Source organism: Pristiophorus japonicus, chromosome 20 (genome assembly GCF_044704955.1).
Source record: "Pristiophorus japonicus isolate sPriJap1 chromosome 20, sPriJap1.hap1, whole genome shotgun sequence".
NCBI classification, from domain to species: Eukaryota; Metazoa; Chordata; class Chondrichthyes; family Pristiophoridae; genus Pristiophorus; species Pristiophorus japonicus.
The window spans coordinates 15,676,051-15,693,635 of record NC_091996.1 but is presented as its reverse complement, the minus strand read 5'-3'; the positions used below and the strand labels follow the sequence as shown (position 1 = coordinate 15,693,635).

At 48.2% G+C, this 17,585-nt stretch overlaps 1 protein-coding gene across 1 annotated transcript in view; it reads left to right on the top strand.

The window, feature by feature from the left end:
- Window positions 1–17,585, top strand: part of LOC139233090 (hemicentin-1-like) — a 530,358-nt gene that overhangs the window by 404,824 nt on the left and 107,949 nt on the right. Inside the window, exons 79-82 of the mRNA XM_070863608.1 lie at window positions 294–431; window positions 7,973–8,101; window positions 9,122–9,391; window positions 14,031–14,221. Of these exons, the coding sequence (XP_070719709.1) occupies window positions 294–431; window positions 7,973–8,101; window positions 9,122–9,391; window positions 14,031–14,221 (728 nt within the window). The remainder of the gene's footprint in view (window positions 1–293; window positions 432–7,972; window positions 8,102–9,121; window positions 9,392–14,030; window positions 14,222–17,585) is intronic.

Sequence of the window (17,585 nt, the reverse complement as noted above, 5' to 3'; positions counted from 1 at the left end):
CAATTCCTGTGTGTTGTGCGATCCCTCTTGTGAAGTACCTTGGGGCAGGTTGCTACATGGATCAATGCTTGGGCCTCAACTATTTGCAATCTGTATCAATGACTTAGATGAGGGGAGCGAGTGTATCCAAGTTTGCTGACGATACAAAGCTAGGTGGGAGAAGTGAGTTTGTGAGGAGGGCCCAAGGGATATGGACAGGTTAAGTGAAGTGAGCAAGAACGTGACAGATGGAATATAATGTGAAGGTATCCATGTTGGTAAGAAAAACATTCTTTTATCGTCTGCCCTCCCAGAGCCTCCTGTGATCAAGCCCCTACCAGCCACTTTGGAAATAGTTGTGAATAATGGTGTTATTCTGCCCTGTGAATCGACGGGCACCCCAAGACCCAGCATCACCTGGCAGAAAGAGGGCGTAACCATCTCAAGCACAGGTAAGGTGCCAGACCACGACCGTGACCTCGGTCAGCCTTGGTGAGGTGCAAGTTAGGTGTCAATTCCTAATGGACAGGCGGAGCAGAATGATTGGGAATGGGTTACCCGGATGCAATGTACTTGCTTCATGGATTCTCTGCTTAAGCATTCATAGCAACACATTGCGATTAAGAATTAGTTGGTTTATTAGCAAAGGTTTAACAATCACACTACACAACATTACCAGTTCATCCACCGGGCTCACAGCCACCTGCCTCATTGTGGATCCCCCGAACCCAACTGACTGAGGTTTTATTGAGTCTTGTGAACATCACGCTAAGCCACTCACGGTGCAACAGCTATTTTAATATACCTTTAAGCCAAGTGCCCTCTTTGGTAAGGACACAAAAATCCACATCTTAACGAATAAACATTAAAGGGAACCTTGACAAATCAAGTTAAATTAAAATGTTGTTCTCTGTTGAAATGATGCACTCCAGTAACTCTGGTGCCCACCTCTCGTGGAAGGCCGCGAGCGCACTGGTGAACACCGCGTGTTTCATCTCCAGGGACACCCTGGCGTGAACTTAGCCGTGGAAGAGAGGCAGGCAGTTGGCTAAATGACCCCCTCGACCGCCCGCTGCCTGGACCGGTGAATGGCCACCTTGGCCAGGCCCAATCCTATGAGGAGGTCCTCCGACCTGCCCACTTCCCTCCGCACCCAAAGATCAGGAGCGTGGGGAAGCTCTTTCAAATAATGTCAACAGCGCTACAAACCTGTGAGCATGCTCATAGGTGCACACATTACACCGTGTTGCGGCTGAACCTTTCACTCGCCTGATTGGTGCATCGATGCTTAAAGAGACCAGTCACTCATCTGAATTGTAGCTTGCCCCCTAGTTGTTATAAAGTGAGACTCGATGGTGCACTGGGTTAGCAAATTATGCTTTCACCACCGAGATCTGGGTTGAATCTATTCCAGACTAGGAGCGTAGGAACCAGTTAATCGAGTCAATGGCAGCCTGCAGGATTAAGAATCCTACTTGAAGCACCTGGGGTGATCACAATCCACTTTCTAGTACGTGGGCTGGTAGTACAAAATTAGCATTACGTTGATAGTTTCAGTCAAGAGAGTCCATACAGAAAGGCTGGTGCGGAAAATGAAAAATGCTACAACTGCCAGAGTAGGGAGCATCACATGAGATTGGGGACATTTTTGGATCAAAGTAGAGGGACCTAGCCAGGGAGATGGCAATAGGACAGTGTACTGTTCGGCAGAAGGTCCCTCAAGTTGAGCGTCTAGAAAATTTAAAGAGGAATAGCGATGCCTGTATACCTCCTGACTGCTCCCCCCTTTGTTCCTGTGCTTCATGCTGCTGAGGTGCTTGTCAAAGGACCTTGCTGTGTGCAAATTGGCTGCCGCGTTTCCTACATTACAATGGTGACTACACTCCAAAAGTACTTCATTGGCTGTAAAGCGCTTTGAGACGTCCAATGGTCGTGAAAGGCGCTATATAAATCCAAGTCTTTCTTTTACCGTGTGTGATGCTATGTGTTGACTGTAAAGTCCTGTCCCCTCAGTACAGATTCACACGAGGCATGTAGTGAAGTCAAGGTCACTCTGGACCTGCACCTTTTATTTCACAGCTCTGGAATGCTGCACTTGCCTGAGACCTGTCATTATATACCTGTCTCTTGCAAGTGCACCCCAGTGGTAAGGTATGCTGCTGGTTACAGGTCATATAGAAACATAGAAACATAGAAAATAGGTGCAGGAGCAGGCCATTCAGCCCTTCTAGCCTGCACCGCCATTCAATGAGTTCATGGCTGAACATGAAACTTCAGTACCCCCTTCCTGCTTTCTCGCCATAACCCTTGATCCCCCGAGTAGTAAGGACTTCATCTAACTCCCTTTTGAATATATTTAGTGAATTGGCCTCAACTACTTTCTGTGGTAGAGAATTCCACAGGTTCACCACTCTCTGGGTGAAGAAGTTTCTCCTCATCTCGGTCCTAAATGGCTTACCCCTTATCCTCAGACTGTGACCCCTGGTTATGGACTTCCCCAACATTGGGAACATTCTTTCTGCATCTAACCTGTCTAAACCCGTCAGAATTTTAAACGTTTCTATGAGGTCCCCTCTCATTCTTCTGAACTCCAGTGAATACAAGCCCAATTGATCCAATCTTTCTTGATAGGTCAGTCCCGCCATCCCGGGAATCAGTCTGGTGAACCTTCGCTGCACTCCCTCAATAGCAAGAATGTCCTTCCTCAAGTTAGGAGACCAAAACTGTACACAATACTCCAGGTGTGGCCTCACCAAGGCCCTGTACAACTGTAGCAACACCTCCCTGCCCCTGTATTCAAATCCCCTCGCTATGAAGGCCAACATGCCATTTGCTTTCTTAACCGCCTGCTGTACCTGCATGCCAACCTTCAATGACTGATGTACCATGACACCCAGGTCTCGTTGCACCTTCCCTTTTCCTAATCTGTCACCATTCAGATAATAGTCTGTCTCTCTGTTTTTACCACCAAAGTGGATAACCTCACATTTATCCACATTATACTTCATCTGCCATGCATTTGCCCACTCACCTAACCTATCCAAGTCACTCTGCAGCCTAATAGCATCCTCCTCGCAGCTCACACTGCCACCCAACTTAGTATCATCCGCAAATTTGGAGATACTGCATTTAATCCCCTCGTCTAAATCATTAATGTACAATGTAAACAGCTGGGGCCCCAGCACAGAACCTTGCGGCACTCCACTAGTCACTGCCTGCCATTCTGAAAAGTACCCGTTTACTCCTACTCTTTGCTTCCTGTCTGACAACCAGTTCTCAATCCACGTCAGCACACTACCCCCAATCCCATGTGCTTTAACTTTGCACATTAATCTCTTGTGTGGGACCTTGTCGAAAGCCTTCTGAAAGTCCAAATATACCACATCAACTGGTTCTCCTTTGTCCACTTTACTGGAAACATCCTCAAAAAATTCCAGAAGATTTGTCAAGCATGATTTCCCTTTCACAAATCTTATTACAGTCATGTATAGCATGTTAGGGTACAGTTATATATAATAATGTAAGATACATGACATCACCCTCCTCCAAGGTCTTATTGTCTTTATAAGTTCAGTCTCTCAGGTGGTCTACGCTCTCGCGTGGAGCGTCTGAGTTTTGGTTCAGTTGTTTGCCTTGGTGTCTGTTTTTCTTTGGGTGTGGTTGCTGGTATCTCGCCTGGGCTGTCTGTTGGGATTGCCCTTTCCTCAGGTTGTTCCCTCTCTGTCCACCAGGTGTGGTGCGAGTTCCACATTGTAGTCTGCCTCTGGTTCCGCAGTGTTGTTGGTAAATCTGCTTTTGACTTGGTCTACATGCCTCCGGCAGGTTTTGCCATTGTCCATTTGTACTACCAGTAGCCTGTTTCCTTCCTTGCCCGTTATTGTCCCTGCAAGCCTTTTGGGACCCCTGCCATAGTTTAGTACAAACACTTTGTCCCCTATCTCATTCCATCTCGCCCTCGAATTTCTGTCATGGTACTCAGTCAGCTGACGGCGCTTTGCCTCAATGATTTCGTGCATGTCTGGGAGGATTAATGAGAGCCTTGTTTTTAAAGTCCTTTTCATCAACAGTTGCGCGGGGGGATCCCAGTCAGTGAGTGCGGACGAGATCTGTATGCCAACAGCAGCCGCGACAGGCGACCCTGCAGCATGGGACCTTGGATTTTAAGCATGCCTTGTTTAATGATTTGCACTGCTCTCTCCACCTGGCCGTTGGAGGCCGGCTTGAACGGTGCCGTCTTGACGTGATTTATGCCGTGGTCAATTATAAAGTCTTGGAATTCTGCGCTGGTGAAGCACGAACCATTGTCACTGACTAATATGTCAGGGATTCCGTGCGTTGCAAACATGATTGTGAGGATCTCCACAGTGGTGGAGGTTGTGCTCAAGTTTAAAATGGTGCATTCGATCCATTTTGAAAATGCATCTACAACTACGAGGAACATTTTGCCCATGAATGGGCCCGCATAGACTACGTGCACCCGCGACCACGGTTTGGTAGGCCAGGGCCAGGGGCTCAGGGGAGCTTTCCCGGGGGCATTGCTGAGTTGGGCACAAATGGTGCACCTTCGGACGCAGAGCTCCAAGTCCGCATCAATACCAGGCCACTAGATGTGGGATCTGGCTATGGCTTTCATGAGAACGATCCCCGGGTGCTCGCAGTGGAGCTCCCGGACAAATGCCTCTCTGCCTCACAGAGGCATGACTACTCGGCTGCCCCACGTCAGGCAGTCTGCTTGTAGTGATAGCTTATGCATGCGCCTGTGAAAGGGTTTTAATTCCTCGGGGCAGGCATCGCGAGCCTCTGCCCAGTCACCGGTTAGGACACATCTTTTTACTAAGGATAACGTGGGGTCGCTGGCCGTCCAGGCTCTGATTTGGCGAGCCGTCATGGGCGAACCTGTGGACTCAAAGGCATTGATTGCCATGACTATCTCACAGTCCTGTTCGTCAGACCCTTCCGTGGTCACCAGGGTTAGCCTGCTGAGCGCGTCGGCACAGTTGTCTGTGCCTGGTCTGTGCCTTATGGTGGAGTCGTAGGACGCCAGCATGAGTGCCCACCGTTGAATTCGCGCTGAGGCGTTGGCGTTTATTGCCCTGCTCTTGGATAGGAGGGACGTGAGGGGCTTGTGGTCGGTTTCCAATGCGAACTTGGCCCCGAAAAGATATTGGTGTATCTTTTTGACACCATTCACGCACGCGAGCGCCTCCTTCTCTACCATTCCGTACCCGCGCTCCGCCCGCGAAAGTGACCTGGAGGCATAAGCTATGGGTTGTAATTTGCCCGCACTATTGACATGTTGCAAAACGCACCCGATCCCATACGCTGACACATCGCATGTGAGAACTAGCTTTTTACCTGGGTCAAAGAAAGTCAAAACACTGTTGGAACACAGAAGGTTGCGTGCCTTATTGAAGGTGCGTTCCTGGGCGTTCCCCCAAAACCAATCGCACCCCTTTCTGAGTAGCACGTGGAGAGGCTCCAGCAGTGTGCTTAAGTTCTGCATAAAGTTCCCAAAGTAATTGAGTAGCCCGAGAAAGACACGCAGTTCTGAGACATTCCGGGGCCTGGGTGCCAGGCGAATTGCTTCTGTTTTGGACTCTGTTGGGCGGATTCCATCAACGGCAATCCTTCTGCCCAAAAATTCAACCTCGGGTGCGAGAAACAGGCACTTGGATTTCTTGACTCGTAGGCCTACCCGATCCAGCCACTTTAGTACTTCCTCCAAATTACGGAGATGGGAGTCGGTGTCCCTGCCCGTGATAAGTATGTCGTCTTGAAATACAACCGTCCCCGGGATGGACTTGAGCAGACTCTCCATGTTGCGATGGAATATGGCAGCTGCCGACCTGATGCCGAATGAAAAGGCCTCGATGTGTGTTGATGGTGGTGAGTAGCTTGGATTCCTCAGTCAATTCTTGCGTCATATATGCAGATGTGAGGTCTAATTTTGAGAAAAGTTTACCTCCAGCCAATGTGGCAAATAAGTCCTCCGCTCTGGGCAGCGGGTACTGGTCCTGTAGGGAGACTCTGTTTGTGGTAGATTTGCAGTCCCCACAGATTCGTACGGATCCATCAGGCTTCATGACTGGGACGATGGGACTTGCCCAGTCGCTAAATTCCACAGGTGATATAATGCCTTCCCGCAGAAGCCTGTCTAGTTCGTGTTCAATCTTTTCCCTCATCACATAGGGTACAGCTCTGGCCTTGTCATGGACCGGTCTAGCATCCTGTGTGATGTAGATTTTGACTTTGGCCCCTTTGAAAGTGCCCACACCTGGCTGAAAGAGATGTTCAAATCGCTTTATAACTGTTGAGCAGAAGGTCCCTTCCTCTAATGACATGGCATGGACATCATCCCATTTCCAATTTAGTTTTGCCAGCCAGCTTCACCCCAGCAGTGCTGGGGGGTCTCCGGGGACAATCCACAGGGGAAGTCGGTTCACTGTCCCTTTGTGTGTGACAGAGAGCATGGCGCTGCCGAGGACTGGTACGATTTCTTTGGTATAGGTCCTTAGTTTGGTGTCGACCCTTGTGAGTTTTGGTCTGTCTCTTTTATGCGGCCACAGTTGTTCAAATTGTTGAGAGCCCATGAGAGATTGATTCGCTCCTGTATTCAGCTCCATGTTAACAGATATCCCATTAAGTAGGACCCTCATCATTATGGGAGGCGTCCTGTCGTAGGAGCAGCGGCCATTGATTGTGTTGACCCGCTGTACATCGGTGTCCTGGGTAGTGTCCCCACCGTCTTCTGGTCCGCTTTCTGACCCATCCGATTCGTATACCAACCGAGCTGCCGTTTTTTTGTACATGCGGGCCAAATGCCCTGTATATTCACAGTTCCTGCAAACAGCCTACTGAAATCGACATTCCCTTGACGAGTGCCCACCTCCACACCTCCAGCACAGACTGCTTGCAAAGAATGAGCTGCGTCTGGCTGATCTCTCTTGAGCTTCTCTCAGTTTGTAGTTGATTGCTGAGGTGTTGATGAGGTGTGAACAGCCGTTCTGTGGCCCTTGATGGCTTCTGTTGCCACTGCTTGCTGTCGAAAGCCTGTTCTGCCGGTTTTTTCTGTGTGTGGGGGTAGCAGCTTTTCTAATGCTGTGAACTCCTTGTTCCATTATTTCGTTAGTTGTCGTACCTGCATTGTAAATCAACCTCGTTTCTTCTTCCCCTACCAAGAATGTCTGTGCAACCAGTGCTGCTGCCTCGAAGGTCAGGTTCTTAGTCTCTATGAGCTTTCGGAATATGCCTGCGTGGCCTATTCCTTCAATGAAAAAGTCTCTCAGCATTTCTCTCCTCAGTTCATCGGAGAACTCACATAAACTAGCCAACCTCCGAAGTTCCGCCATGAAGTCGGGTATGCTCTGGCCCCCACAGCGTCTGTAGTTGTAGAACCTGTGTCTGGCCATGTGTAGGCTGCTCGCTGGCTTCAGGTGGTCTCTTTCCAGTGTGCTCAATTCTTCAAACGACTTGCTTGCTGGTTTCTTAGGTGCCAACAGATCCTTCATTAAAGCGTATGTTTTTGAGCCACAGCTGGTCAAGCGATGGGCTCTTCTCTTGTCTGCCTTATCGTCGCCTAACCAGTCTTTGGTTACAAAGCTTTTCTGGAGCCTTTCTATAAAGTCCTCCCAATTGTCTCCTGCATTGTACTTTTCATCTGATCCGTTGATCGCCATTCTGTGGATTCTGTAATCCCGTAACCCATCGCCACTGTAACGTCCTGTTCCCTCAGTACAGATTCACACGAGGCATGTAGTGAAGTCAAGGTCACTCTGGACCTGCACCTTTTATTTCACAGCTCTGGAATGCTGCACTTGCCCGAGACCTGTCCTTATATACCTGTCTCTTGCAAGTGCACCCCTGGTGGTAAGGTATGCTGGTGGTTACAGGTCATATCTTATTACAGTCATGTATAGCATGTTAGGATACAGTTATATATAATAATGTAAGATACATGACATTGACGGTCTGATCACTGTGATTTCTGCCTCAGGCTCTTTCCTGTTGGCCAATGGAGCGCTGGAGATCAGCAGAGTCACAGAAGAGGATTCTGGGAATTACATGTGCATTGCCCAAAATCCAGCCGGCACTGCTCTGAGCAAGACGAAGTTGGTGGTCCAAGGTAGGGGCTTGAAGAGAGTTGATGCTTTGGAATCAAGGGCGCTAAAATTGGTTTAACGGGTTACTGACAGCGTTGTAGTAATGAAACCGTTTGTAATGAAACCGTGATCAGAATCTACAGTCTCCCCGTATTTACCTGCACGGCCCAGGCTGCAGCAACAGGACTATGAAGCCAGGAGTTTTCAGGAGTAGTCCAAATGTAGGAGAATATTCTAGACTTTATAAATATATTGCAATTTTCACATTTTTTCATTTGGAAAAAAAAGTCCATTCAAGGGATTGGACTCAGACACAGACTGACCATCGGACAGCCAGGCATTCGGTACAGTCTGATCATTTATAGACGACCAGGGATCAGACACAGACTGACCCCCAGACGGCTACACACCAGACACAGACTGTCCCTCAGACAGCCACACACCAGACACAGACTGACCGCCAGACGGACAGTAATCACACACAGACTGACCCCCAGACGGCTACACGCCAGACACAGACTGACCCTCAGACGGCTACACACCAGACACAGACTGACCCCCAGACGGACAAGGATCAGACACAGACTGACCCCTAGACGGCTACACACCAGACACAGACTGACCCCACAGACAGCTACACACCAGACACAGACTGACCCCCAGACGGCTACACACCAGACAGACTGACCCTCCAGACAGCTACACACTAGACACAGACTGACCGCCCCAGACATCTACACACCAGACAAAGACTGACCCTCCAGACAGCTACACACCAGACACAGACTGACCTTCAGACGGACAGGGATCAGACACAGACTGACCCCCAGACAGCTACACATCAGACACAGACTGTCCCCAAGACGGCTACACAGCAGACATACACTGACTACTGGGCAGCTATGAATCAGGTGCTGACTGACTAGGAGACAACCAGCAATCAAATGATTATGATATATATATATATAAAATATAAATAACATTAAATAATCAGCTCATTGTATCCCGATTGATGGAAATAACACTTTCTCTCTTTCCCTCAGTTCCCCCAGTTATCAAACCTCATAGCAGGGAATATAAAACCACCATTGACCACTCAGCCACGCTCCCCTGCGAGGCGCAAGGCCGCCCGAAGCCGAAGATAACGTGGGTGAAAGATGGCCGCCCCATCGTTGATCGCCTGCGCCTGCAAACGCGCGCGAATGGATCCCTACAGATCCCGCAGATCCAGCTCACTGATGCAGGCTGGTACACGTGCATTGCCAGGAACAAAGCTGGGGTGGTCAGCGTGGACAGGATTCTGGTGGTGCAGGGTGAGAGCAGCACCGTCCCGAATACAACAACGACGTGCATTTCTATAGCGCCTTTAATGAAGGAGCGATTATCAAACAACTTCAGGGGGCATAGATTTAATTGGTGGATGGATTAGAGGGGAGATGAGGGAAAATGTCTCCACCCAGAGAGTGGTGGGGGTCTGGAACTCACTGCCTGAAAGGGTGGTAGAAGTAGAAACCCTCATCACATTTAAAAAGTACTTGGATGTGCACGTGAAGTGCCGTAACCTACAGGGCTACGGACCTAGTGCTGGAACATGGGATTAGGCTGGATAGCTCTTTGTTGGCCGACGGGACCCGATGGGCCGAATGACCTCCTTCTGTGTCATAATTTTTCTCTGATTTCTGTGACTTTATGAACATTTGGCACTGAGCCAATGCTGTAAAGGCGGGTGTGGGTTGGGTGGTCTCTAGTGTTGAGGGGAAATAGCCTTTATTTTACAGCAGAGAGAGAAACACAAAACGGCAAACGCTGGAAATCTGAAGTAAAAATAAATGTGAATAAATCAAATAAATGCCCAGCGGGTGCAGCAGGATCTGTAAAGAGGAAAATGTGGCTTAACATTTCAGAACAGGACGAAAAAAAGACCTTGCATTTATACAGCGACTTTCACGATCTCAGGACATCCCAAAGCAGGCAATTTGTAATGTGGGAAACACTGCAGCCAATGTGTGCAAAGCAAGCTGTCACAAACAGCCATGTGAAAATGACCTGATAATCTGTTGTAGTGATGTTGGTTGAGAGATAAATATTGACCAAGACACCAGGGATGACTCCCCTGCTCTTCTTCAAAATAGTGGCTGTGGGATCTTTTATGTCCACCTGAGAGAGCAGACGGGGCCTCGGTTTAACGTCTCATCCGAAAGACAGCACCTCCAAAAATGCGACGCTCCCTCAGCACTGCGCTGGAGTATAAATATAAAAAGATTAGTTTAATAACTCGTTTTGGTTTTAATCTGCCAATTCAAATGTTCAGTTGCAGCTTTTCCTGTCACATTTTTTTTGAGGATGTTTCCAGTAGAGTGGACAAGGGAGAACCAGTTGATGTGGTATATTTGGACTTTCAGAAGGCTTTCGACAAGGTCCCACACAAGAGATTAATGTGCAAAGTTAAAGCACATGGGATTGGGGGTAGTGTGCTGACATGGATTGAGAACTGGTTGTCAGACAGGAAGCAAAGAGTAGGAGTAAATGGGGACTTTTCAGAATGGCAGGCAGTGACTAATGGGGTACCGCAAGGTTCTGTGCTGGGGCCCCAGCTGTTTACACTGTACATTAATGATTTAGACGAGGGGATTAAATGTAGTATCTCCAAATTTGTGGATGACACTAAGTTGAGTGGCAGTGTGAGCTGCGAGGAGGATGCTATGAGGCTGCAGAGCGACTTGGATAGGTTAGGTGAGTGGGCAAATGCATGGCAGATGAAATATAATGTGAGGTTATCCACTTTGATGGTAAAAACAGAGAGACAGACTATTATCTGAATGGTGACAAATTAGGAAAAGGGGAGGTGCAACGAGACCTGGGTGTCATGGTACATCAAGGTTGGCATGCAGGTACAGCAGGCGGTTAAGAAAGCAAATGGCATGTTGGCCTTCATAGCGAGGGGATTTGAGTACAGGGGCAGGGAGGTATTGCTACAGTTGTATAGGGCCTTGGTGAGCCACACCTGGAGTATTGTGTACACTTTTGGTCTCCTAACCTGAGGAAGGACATTCTTGCTATTGAGGGAGTGCAGCGAAGGTTCACCAGACTGATTCCCGGGATGGCGGGACTGACCTATCAAGAAAGACTGGATCAACTGGGCTTGTATTCACTGGAGTTCAGAAGAATGAGAGGGGACCTCATAGAAACGTTTAAAATTCTGATGGGTTTAGACAGGTTAGATGCAGGAAGAATGTTCCCAATGTTGGGGAAGTCCAGAACCAGGGGACACAGTCTAAGGATAAGGGGTAAGCCATTTAGGACCAAGATGAGGAGAAACTTCTTTACCCAGAGAGTGGTGAACCTGTGGAATTCTCTACCACAGAAAGTTGTTGAGGCCAATTCACTAAATATATTCAAAAAGGAGTTAGATGAAGTCCTTACTACTAGGGGGATCAAGGGGTATGGCGAGAAAGCAGGAATGGGGTACTGAAGTTGCATGTTCAGCCATGAACTCATTGAATGGCGGTGCAGGCTCAAAGGGCCGAATGGCCTACTCCTGCACCTATTTTCTATGTTTCTATTACATTATTTACATCAATGCGCCACTAAAAGCTGGCATCTGCAATAATCCATCCCCAGCTGGGGACTCAGTTTAGTGTCTCATCCAAAAGGCAGCACCTCCTCAGCACTACACTGGAGTGTCAGCCTAGATTTTATGCTTGTCCTTGGAGTGGGACTTGAACCCACAACCTTCTGACTCAGAGGCAAGAGTGCTACCCACTAAGCCACAGCTGACACCACCTAAAATGTTCAGCATAATTCCCAAGACTCTACTGCTAAGAAACGCCTCACTATGGAGACAGGGCAGTGGCACTGTAGTCTGATTGTCCAAAACACGTTCACTGCTAGTCAGGTTCTGTGTCAGCAGCACTACATAAAATTGTTCTGTTCACCTGTCATGGATGCTGACAGACCTGCTGTGTTATTCCACCATTTTCTCTCTTCAGTTCCTTCCATTACTCTCTCCTGTGGTTCATTGACCTGTCCCTGTGTTGCTCTGAGCTAGTGGCCCGAGGTTTGATTCTTTCTCCTCCCAGTGGGATTTTGTCAGGTCTCCACTCAGCCCCTGTGAAACCATAGCCTGGGTCACCAGCCCTCTTGCCGCCTTTCTACCTCATGGTCTCTGCTGATACTTCTGCGTAGTACTGGGGGGTAGGGGGACGGAGGGGAGTGCTGCATTGTCAGAGGAGACCCTGTCTGCCTGTTCAGGTAGATGTAAAAGATCCTTTGATATTATTTAGAAGAAGATTTAGAAGTTTTGGTGTAAGGGGTGTCGCAGTTCTGTGGGGCGGACTGGTTGGACTGGGTGCTCTTTACCTTTCTGCCATTGTTCATTGTTCATAGGTTTTTTGTAACCCTCAGGGCTGCTGACTGAGGGCCGTGTGGCTCTTTGTCGGCCGGCGCGGACACGATGGGCCGAGATGGTCTTCTGCGCTGTAGATTTCTATGTTTCTACTTCTAAGAACAGAGAATTCTGCTGATGTTCTGGCCGACACTCATTCCTCAACTAATACCACCGGAGCAAAAAAACCCTGGTCATGATCTCATTGCTGTTTGCGGGATCTTGCTGTGTGTAACGTGGATGGCAGGTTTGGATACCTGACAATGGTGACTACACTTCGAGAGTAGTGAATTGGATGTGAAACACTTTGGGACGTCCTGAGAATATGAAAGTTGCTATATAAATGCAAGCCCTACCTTTTCTAAATTGTGTGGGGCTAATTGGATAACTCTTTCAAAGAGCTGGCATAGGCAAGATGGGCAGAATGACCTCCTTCTGAGCTGCATGCACAGACACTGCCGAGGTTTATCATGGCGTACATCAAGAAGTAATGATTCCTTAACAATAACCCACGGAAGACAGATGGAAGGGAAGACTGGAGGAGGTGAGTTTTCCGGGCCTGGAAAAGTGAGTAAGGGCAGCACAAGGGTTTGATGATTCACACAGCGAGGGTGCAAGAAGGATAAATAGTGTGTAAAATGGAGCATCTGGACCTTCGCAGGGACAAGAGAGGAAAGTTCAGCGGCGTAATGACCACAAGAGTATTAATGCAATCGAGAAATATGGCAGTGGAGAGAGGTTCGAGCTGATAAAAACATAAGAAGCAGGAGTAGGCCACAAGCCTGCTCCACCATTCAAGAAGATTATGGCTGATCATCGACCTCAACTCCACTTTCCTGCCCGATCTCCATATCCTTTGATTCCCCTAGACTCCAAAAATCTATTTATCTCGACCTTGAATATATTCAGAGACTCAGCATCCATAGCCCTCTGGGGCAGAGAATTCCAAAGATTCACAACCATCCGAGTGAAGAAATTCCTCCTCATCTCTGTCCTACCCCTTATCCTGACACTGTGCCCCCTAGGTCTAGACACTCCACCCAAGGGAAACAACCTCTCAGCATCTACCCTGTCAATCCCTTTCAGAATCTTGCATGTTTCAATGAGATCATAGAAACATAGAAAACATAGAAACATAGAAAATAGGTACAGGAGTAGGCCATTCGGCCCTTCTAGCCTGCACCACCATTCAATGAGTTCATGGCTGAACATTCAACTTCAGTACCCCATTCCTGCTTTCTCGCCATACTCATTCTTCTCCACTCCAGAGAGTATAGGCCCATTCTACACAATCTCTCATCATAAGACAGCCCTCTCATCCCAGGAATCAATCTAGTGAACTTCCATTGCACCCCCTCCAAGGCAAATATATTCTTCGTTAGCTTGGAGACCAAAACTTTGCACAGTACTGCAGGTGCGGTCTCACCAAGGCCCTGATAAAAAGGATTGTATGTGCAAGCCTTCTCTTGGATTCCATGCGGGAATATGACAAGAGGTGCTAGAAGGGCCTTCCCCAGACACGGGAGAGCGAATCATACTCTGTTTCACGATGTTTTCTTTTGACGCAGTTCCACCGTTGATAATGATTGGTCAGTCGAAGTTTTCGGTGCTGGGGGATTCGCAGGCACTCTTGCCCTGTGCTGCCCAGGGATCGCCTGCCCCCATGGTCTACTGGGAGAAGGATGGGGCTGCAGTGCCCGATATTCCAGGAAAGTTCACCGCACTGCAGTCCGGAGAACTGATCGTGGAAAACGCAATGGTAGGTGACTGCTCAGCACTAACTTGTACCTTGTTTTCGTTGGAACAGAGGAGGCGGAGGGGAGACCTGATTGAGGTGTATAAAATTATGAGGGGCCTGGATAGAGTGGATAGGAAGGATCTATTTCCCTTAGCAGAGGGATCAATAACCAGGGGGCATAGATTTAAAGTCATTGGGGAGGGAGGTTTAGAGGGCATTTGAGAGGCGATTTTTTTCACCCAAAGGGTGGTGGGGGTCTGGAACTCACTACCTGAAAGAGTGGTAGAGGCAGAGACCCTCATAGCATTGAAAAAGTACTTGGATGGGCACTTGAATTGCCGTAACCTACAGGGCTACGGACCAAGAGCTGGAAAGTGGGATTAGGCTGGATAGCTCTTTGTCAGCCGGCGCGGACATGATGGGCCGAAATAGCCTCCTTCCGTGCTGTGAATTTCTATGATTCTAAGGCACGTCAAGCTGGCTTGTACTGGAGCGCAGTTTCATGGGTGCGGGCAATGTTCCAGCACTCTGTCTGCTTGTGAGACCTGACTAACATACTGACCTGGTATTAAGCAGGGGAGAGTACTCCAGCCTGAACCTGTTGTCTGCACAGACACACCCACAGTTTCAAGCAAGGGTCACTGGATAACGAACAGAGGTGGCAACTGTGAATGATGTTCCTTTCCCAAGGGGCCCATTGTAGCATCTCTACCGCTGTCACTCTTGACTGAGGTCAGCTAACGGACTGAAGGTCAAACTTGGCCCTTCCTGTGATGTTGTGTCAGCTGTGGCTCAGTGGGCAGCACACTTGCCTCTGAGTCAGACGTTTGTCGGTTCAAACCTCACTCCAGGGACTTGAGCACAAAATGCAGGTTGACACTCCAGTGTAGCCCTGAGGGAGTGCCGCACTGTCGGAGGTGTAGTCTTTTGGATGAGACGTTAAACCGAGGCCCCGTCTGTCCTCTCAGGTGGGAATAAAAGATTTCATGGCACTATTTGGACGATGAGCAGGGAAGTTATCCCTTGTGTCCTCGGCCAATATTTATCCCTCAGTCAACATCACTAAAAAAACAGATGATCTAGTCATTATCACATTGCTGTTTGTGGGAGCTTGCTGTGCTCAAATTGTCTTCTGCATTTCCTACATTACGTAAAAACATATAAGGACAACAGAAATAGGAACAGGAGTAGGCCATGTGGCCCCTCGAGCCTGCTCTGCCAATCAATAAAATCATGGCTGATCTGATCATGGACTCAGCTCCACTTCCCTGCCCGGTCTCCATATCCCCTTATCCCTTTATCATTTAAGAAACTGTCTATTTATGTCTTGAATTTATTCAATGTTCCAGCTTCCACAGCTCTCTGAGGCAGTGAATGCCACAGATTTACAACCCTCTGAGAGAAAAAATTTCTCCTCATCTCTGTTTTAAATGGGCGGCCCCTTATTCTAAGATCATGCCCTCTAGTTCTAGTCTCCCCCATCAGTGGAAACATCCTCTCTGCATCCACCTTGTCAAGCCCCCTCATAATCTTATACGTTTCGATAAGATCACCTGAATTCCAATGAGTAGAGGCCCAACCTACTCAACCTTTCCTCATAAATCAACCCCCTCATCTCCGGAATTAACCTAGTGAACCTTCTCTGAACTACCTCCAAAGCAAGTATATCCTTTCGTAAATATGGAAACCAAAACTGCACGCAGTATTTCAGGTGTGGCCTCACCAATACCTTTATATAGCTGTAGCAAGACTTCCCTGCTTTTATACTCCATCCCCTTTGCAGCAACGACACTCCAAAAGTACTTCATTGGCTGTAAAGAGCGTTGGGATGCCCTGAGCTCTTTCATTGAGTCAGCACCACACCGAGTGGCCAATTCATCAGCTGAGCCATCGGGGAACCCCATCCACTTCTTTTAAAAGTTATTTTCCCTCCCTGTCCACCTCGCTCTCTCGCTCCTTGTACCATACTACAGCGGAGTGGGTGGGCAAGAACCGCTGGCACAAAAGCAAACTACTGCGGATACTGGAATCTGAAATTAAAACAGAAAATGCTGGAAATACTCAACGGGTCAGGCAGCATCTGTGGAGAGAGAAACAGAGTTAACGTTTCGGGTCGACGACCCTTCGTCAGAACTGGCAAATGTTCAAAAAGAACAGCTAAAAGAGACAAATGGAAATCCCGTCTGAGGGAAGAGCAGAATTTCTTGAAGGTGGGCCTTCCTAGAAGAGAAGTGGCAGTGAATTAAACACTGGTACAAAAGTGAAATACTGCAGATGCTGCAGTCTGAAATAAAAGCAGAAAATGCTGGAAATCTCAGCGGGTCAGGCAACGGCTGTGGAGGGAAACAGAGTTAACGTTTGAGGTCGATGACCCTTCATCAGAACAGTACCACTTGCCTTTCGCCGAATATCCCCTTGCTCAGTACCTGTATCATCCAATTTAACGTGACCATCCCTCGTGCGGAAAAATCCCTTATCCAGAACAAGCCAGGTCCCGAGGGTTCCGGATACGGGAGGTTCAAACTGTAATTTGTTAATACTCATGGATCTCCCGTGGCCTCACTGGTCATAAGTCAGGTGGTGTGCGTTTTCAGAAGGATAGGAGCAGCAATGTATTATTCTGCTGCTAAGGAACAGGTGTGCGTACCTTGGCCTGTTGCTCCTACGTCAACAAGGCCTAATAGCTGCAAGATCCTGAAAACAAATAGAGGCCGATTGTTCTTACAGATATCCTGTGGGTCAACTGGAAAGCATTTCCGTTTCTAGGGAAGTTTCTCCAGATTGGAAGTCAATTTTTTTTAAAGTGTGAGGCAGAAATTTGCATGTCTGACGCAGCGTGACCCCTGAACTGTGATGGGCTTGTCTCAGACATTTTATGCATCTCTCGATTTGTGCTCATCAGGATGAGTGACAATGAGAGGCAGGTCAGCGCTGGGAAATAGAATACCTTCACGCTTGTTTGGGCTGTCAGGGGCTGATATTTCTGAAGACATGCCACTGAGCATGGGGAAGGAGCCGATTCCACCCCGAGGGCGCATTGCTCACCATTTACAGCCCATTCATTTAACGGTTCCCTGCAGGTACTGTCGGCAGCCCATCAGTGTCAAGTAAGTCTTCCTCGATTTCGAGGGACTGCCTATGACGATGATCACTGTCAGTGTCAAACGTCACCAGCACTGGGATAGTTAAAGAAAGAAAGACTTGGATTTATACAGCACCATTCACGACCACCGGACGTCTCAAAGCACTTTACAGCCAATGAAGTACTTTTGGAGTGTAGTCACTTGTAATGTGGAAAATGCAGCAGCCAATTTGCGCACAGCAAGCTCCCACAAACAGCAATGTGATAATGACCAGATAATCTGTTTTTTAATATTGATTGAGG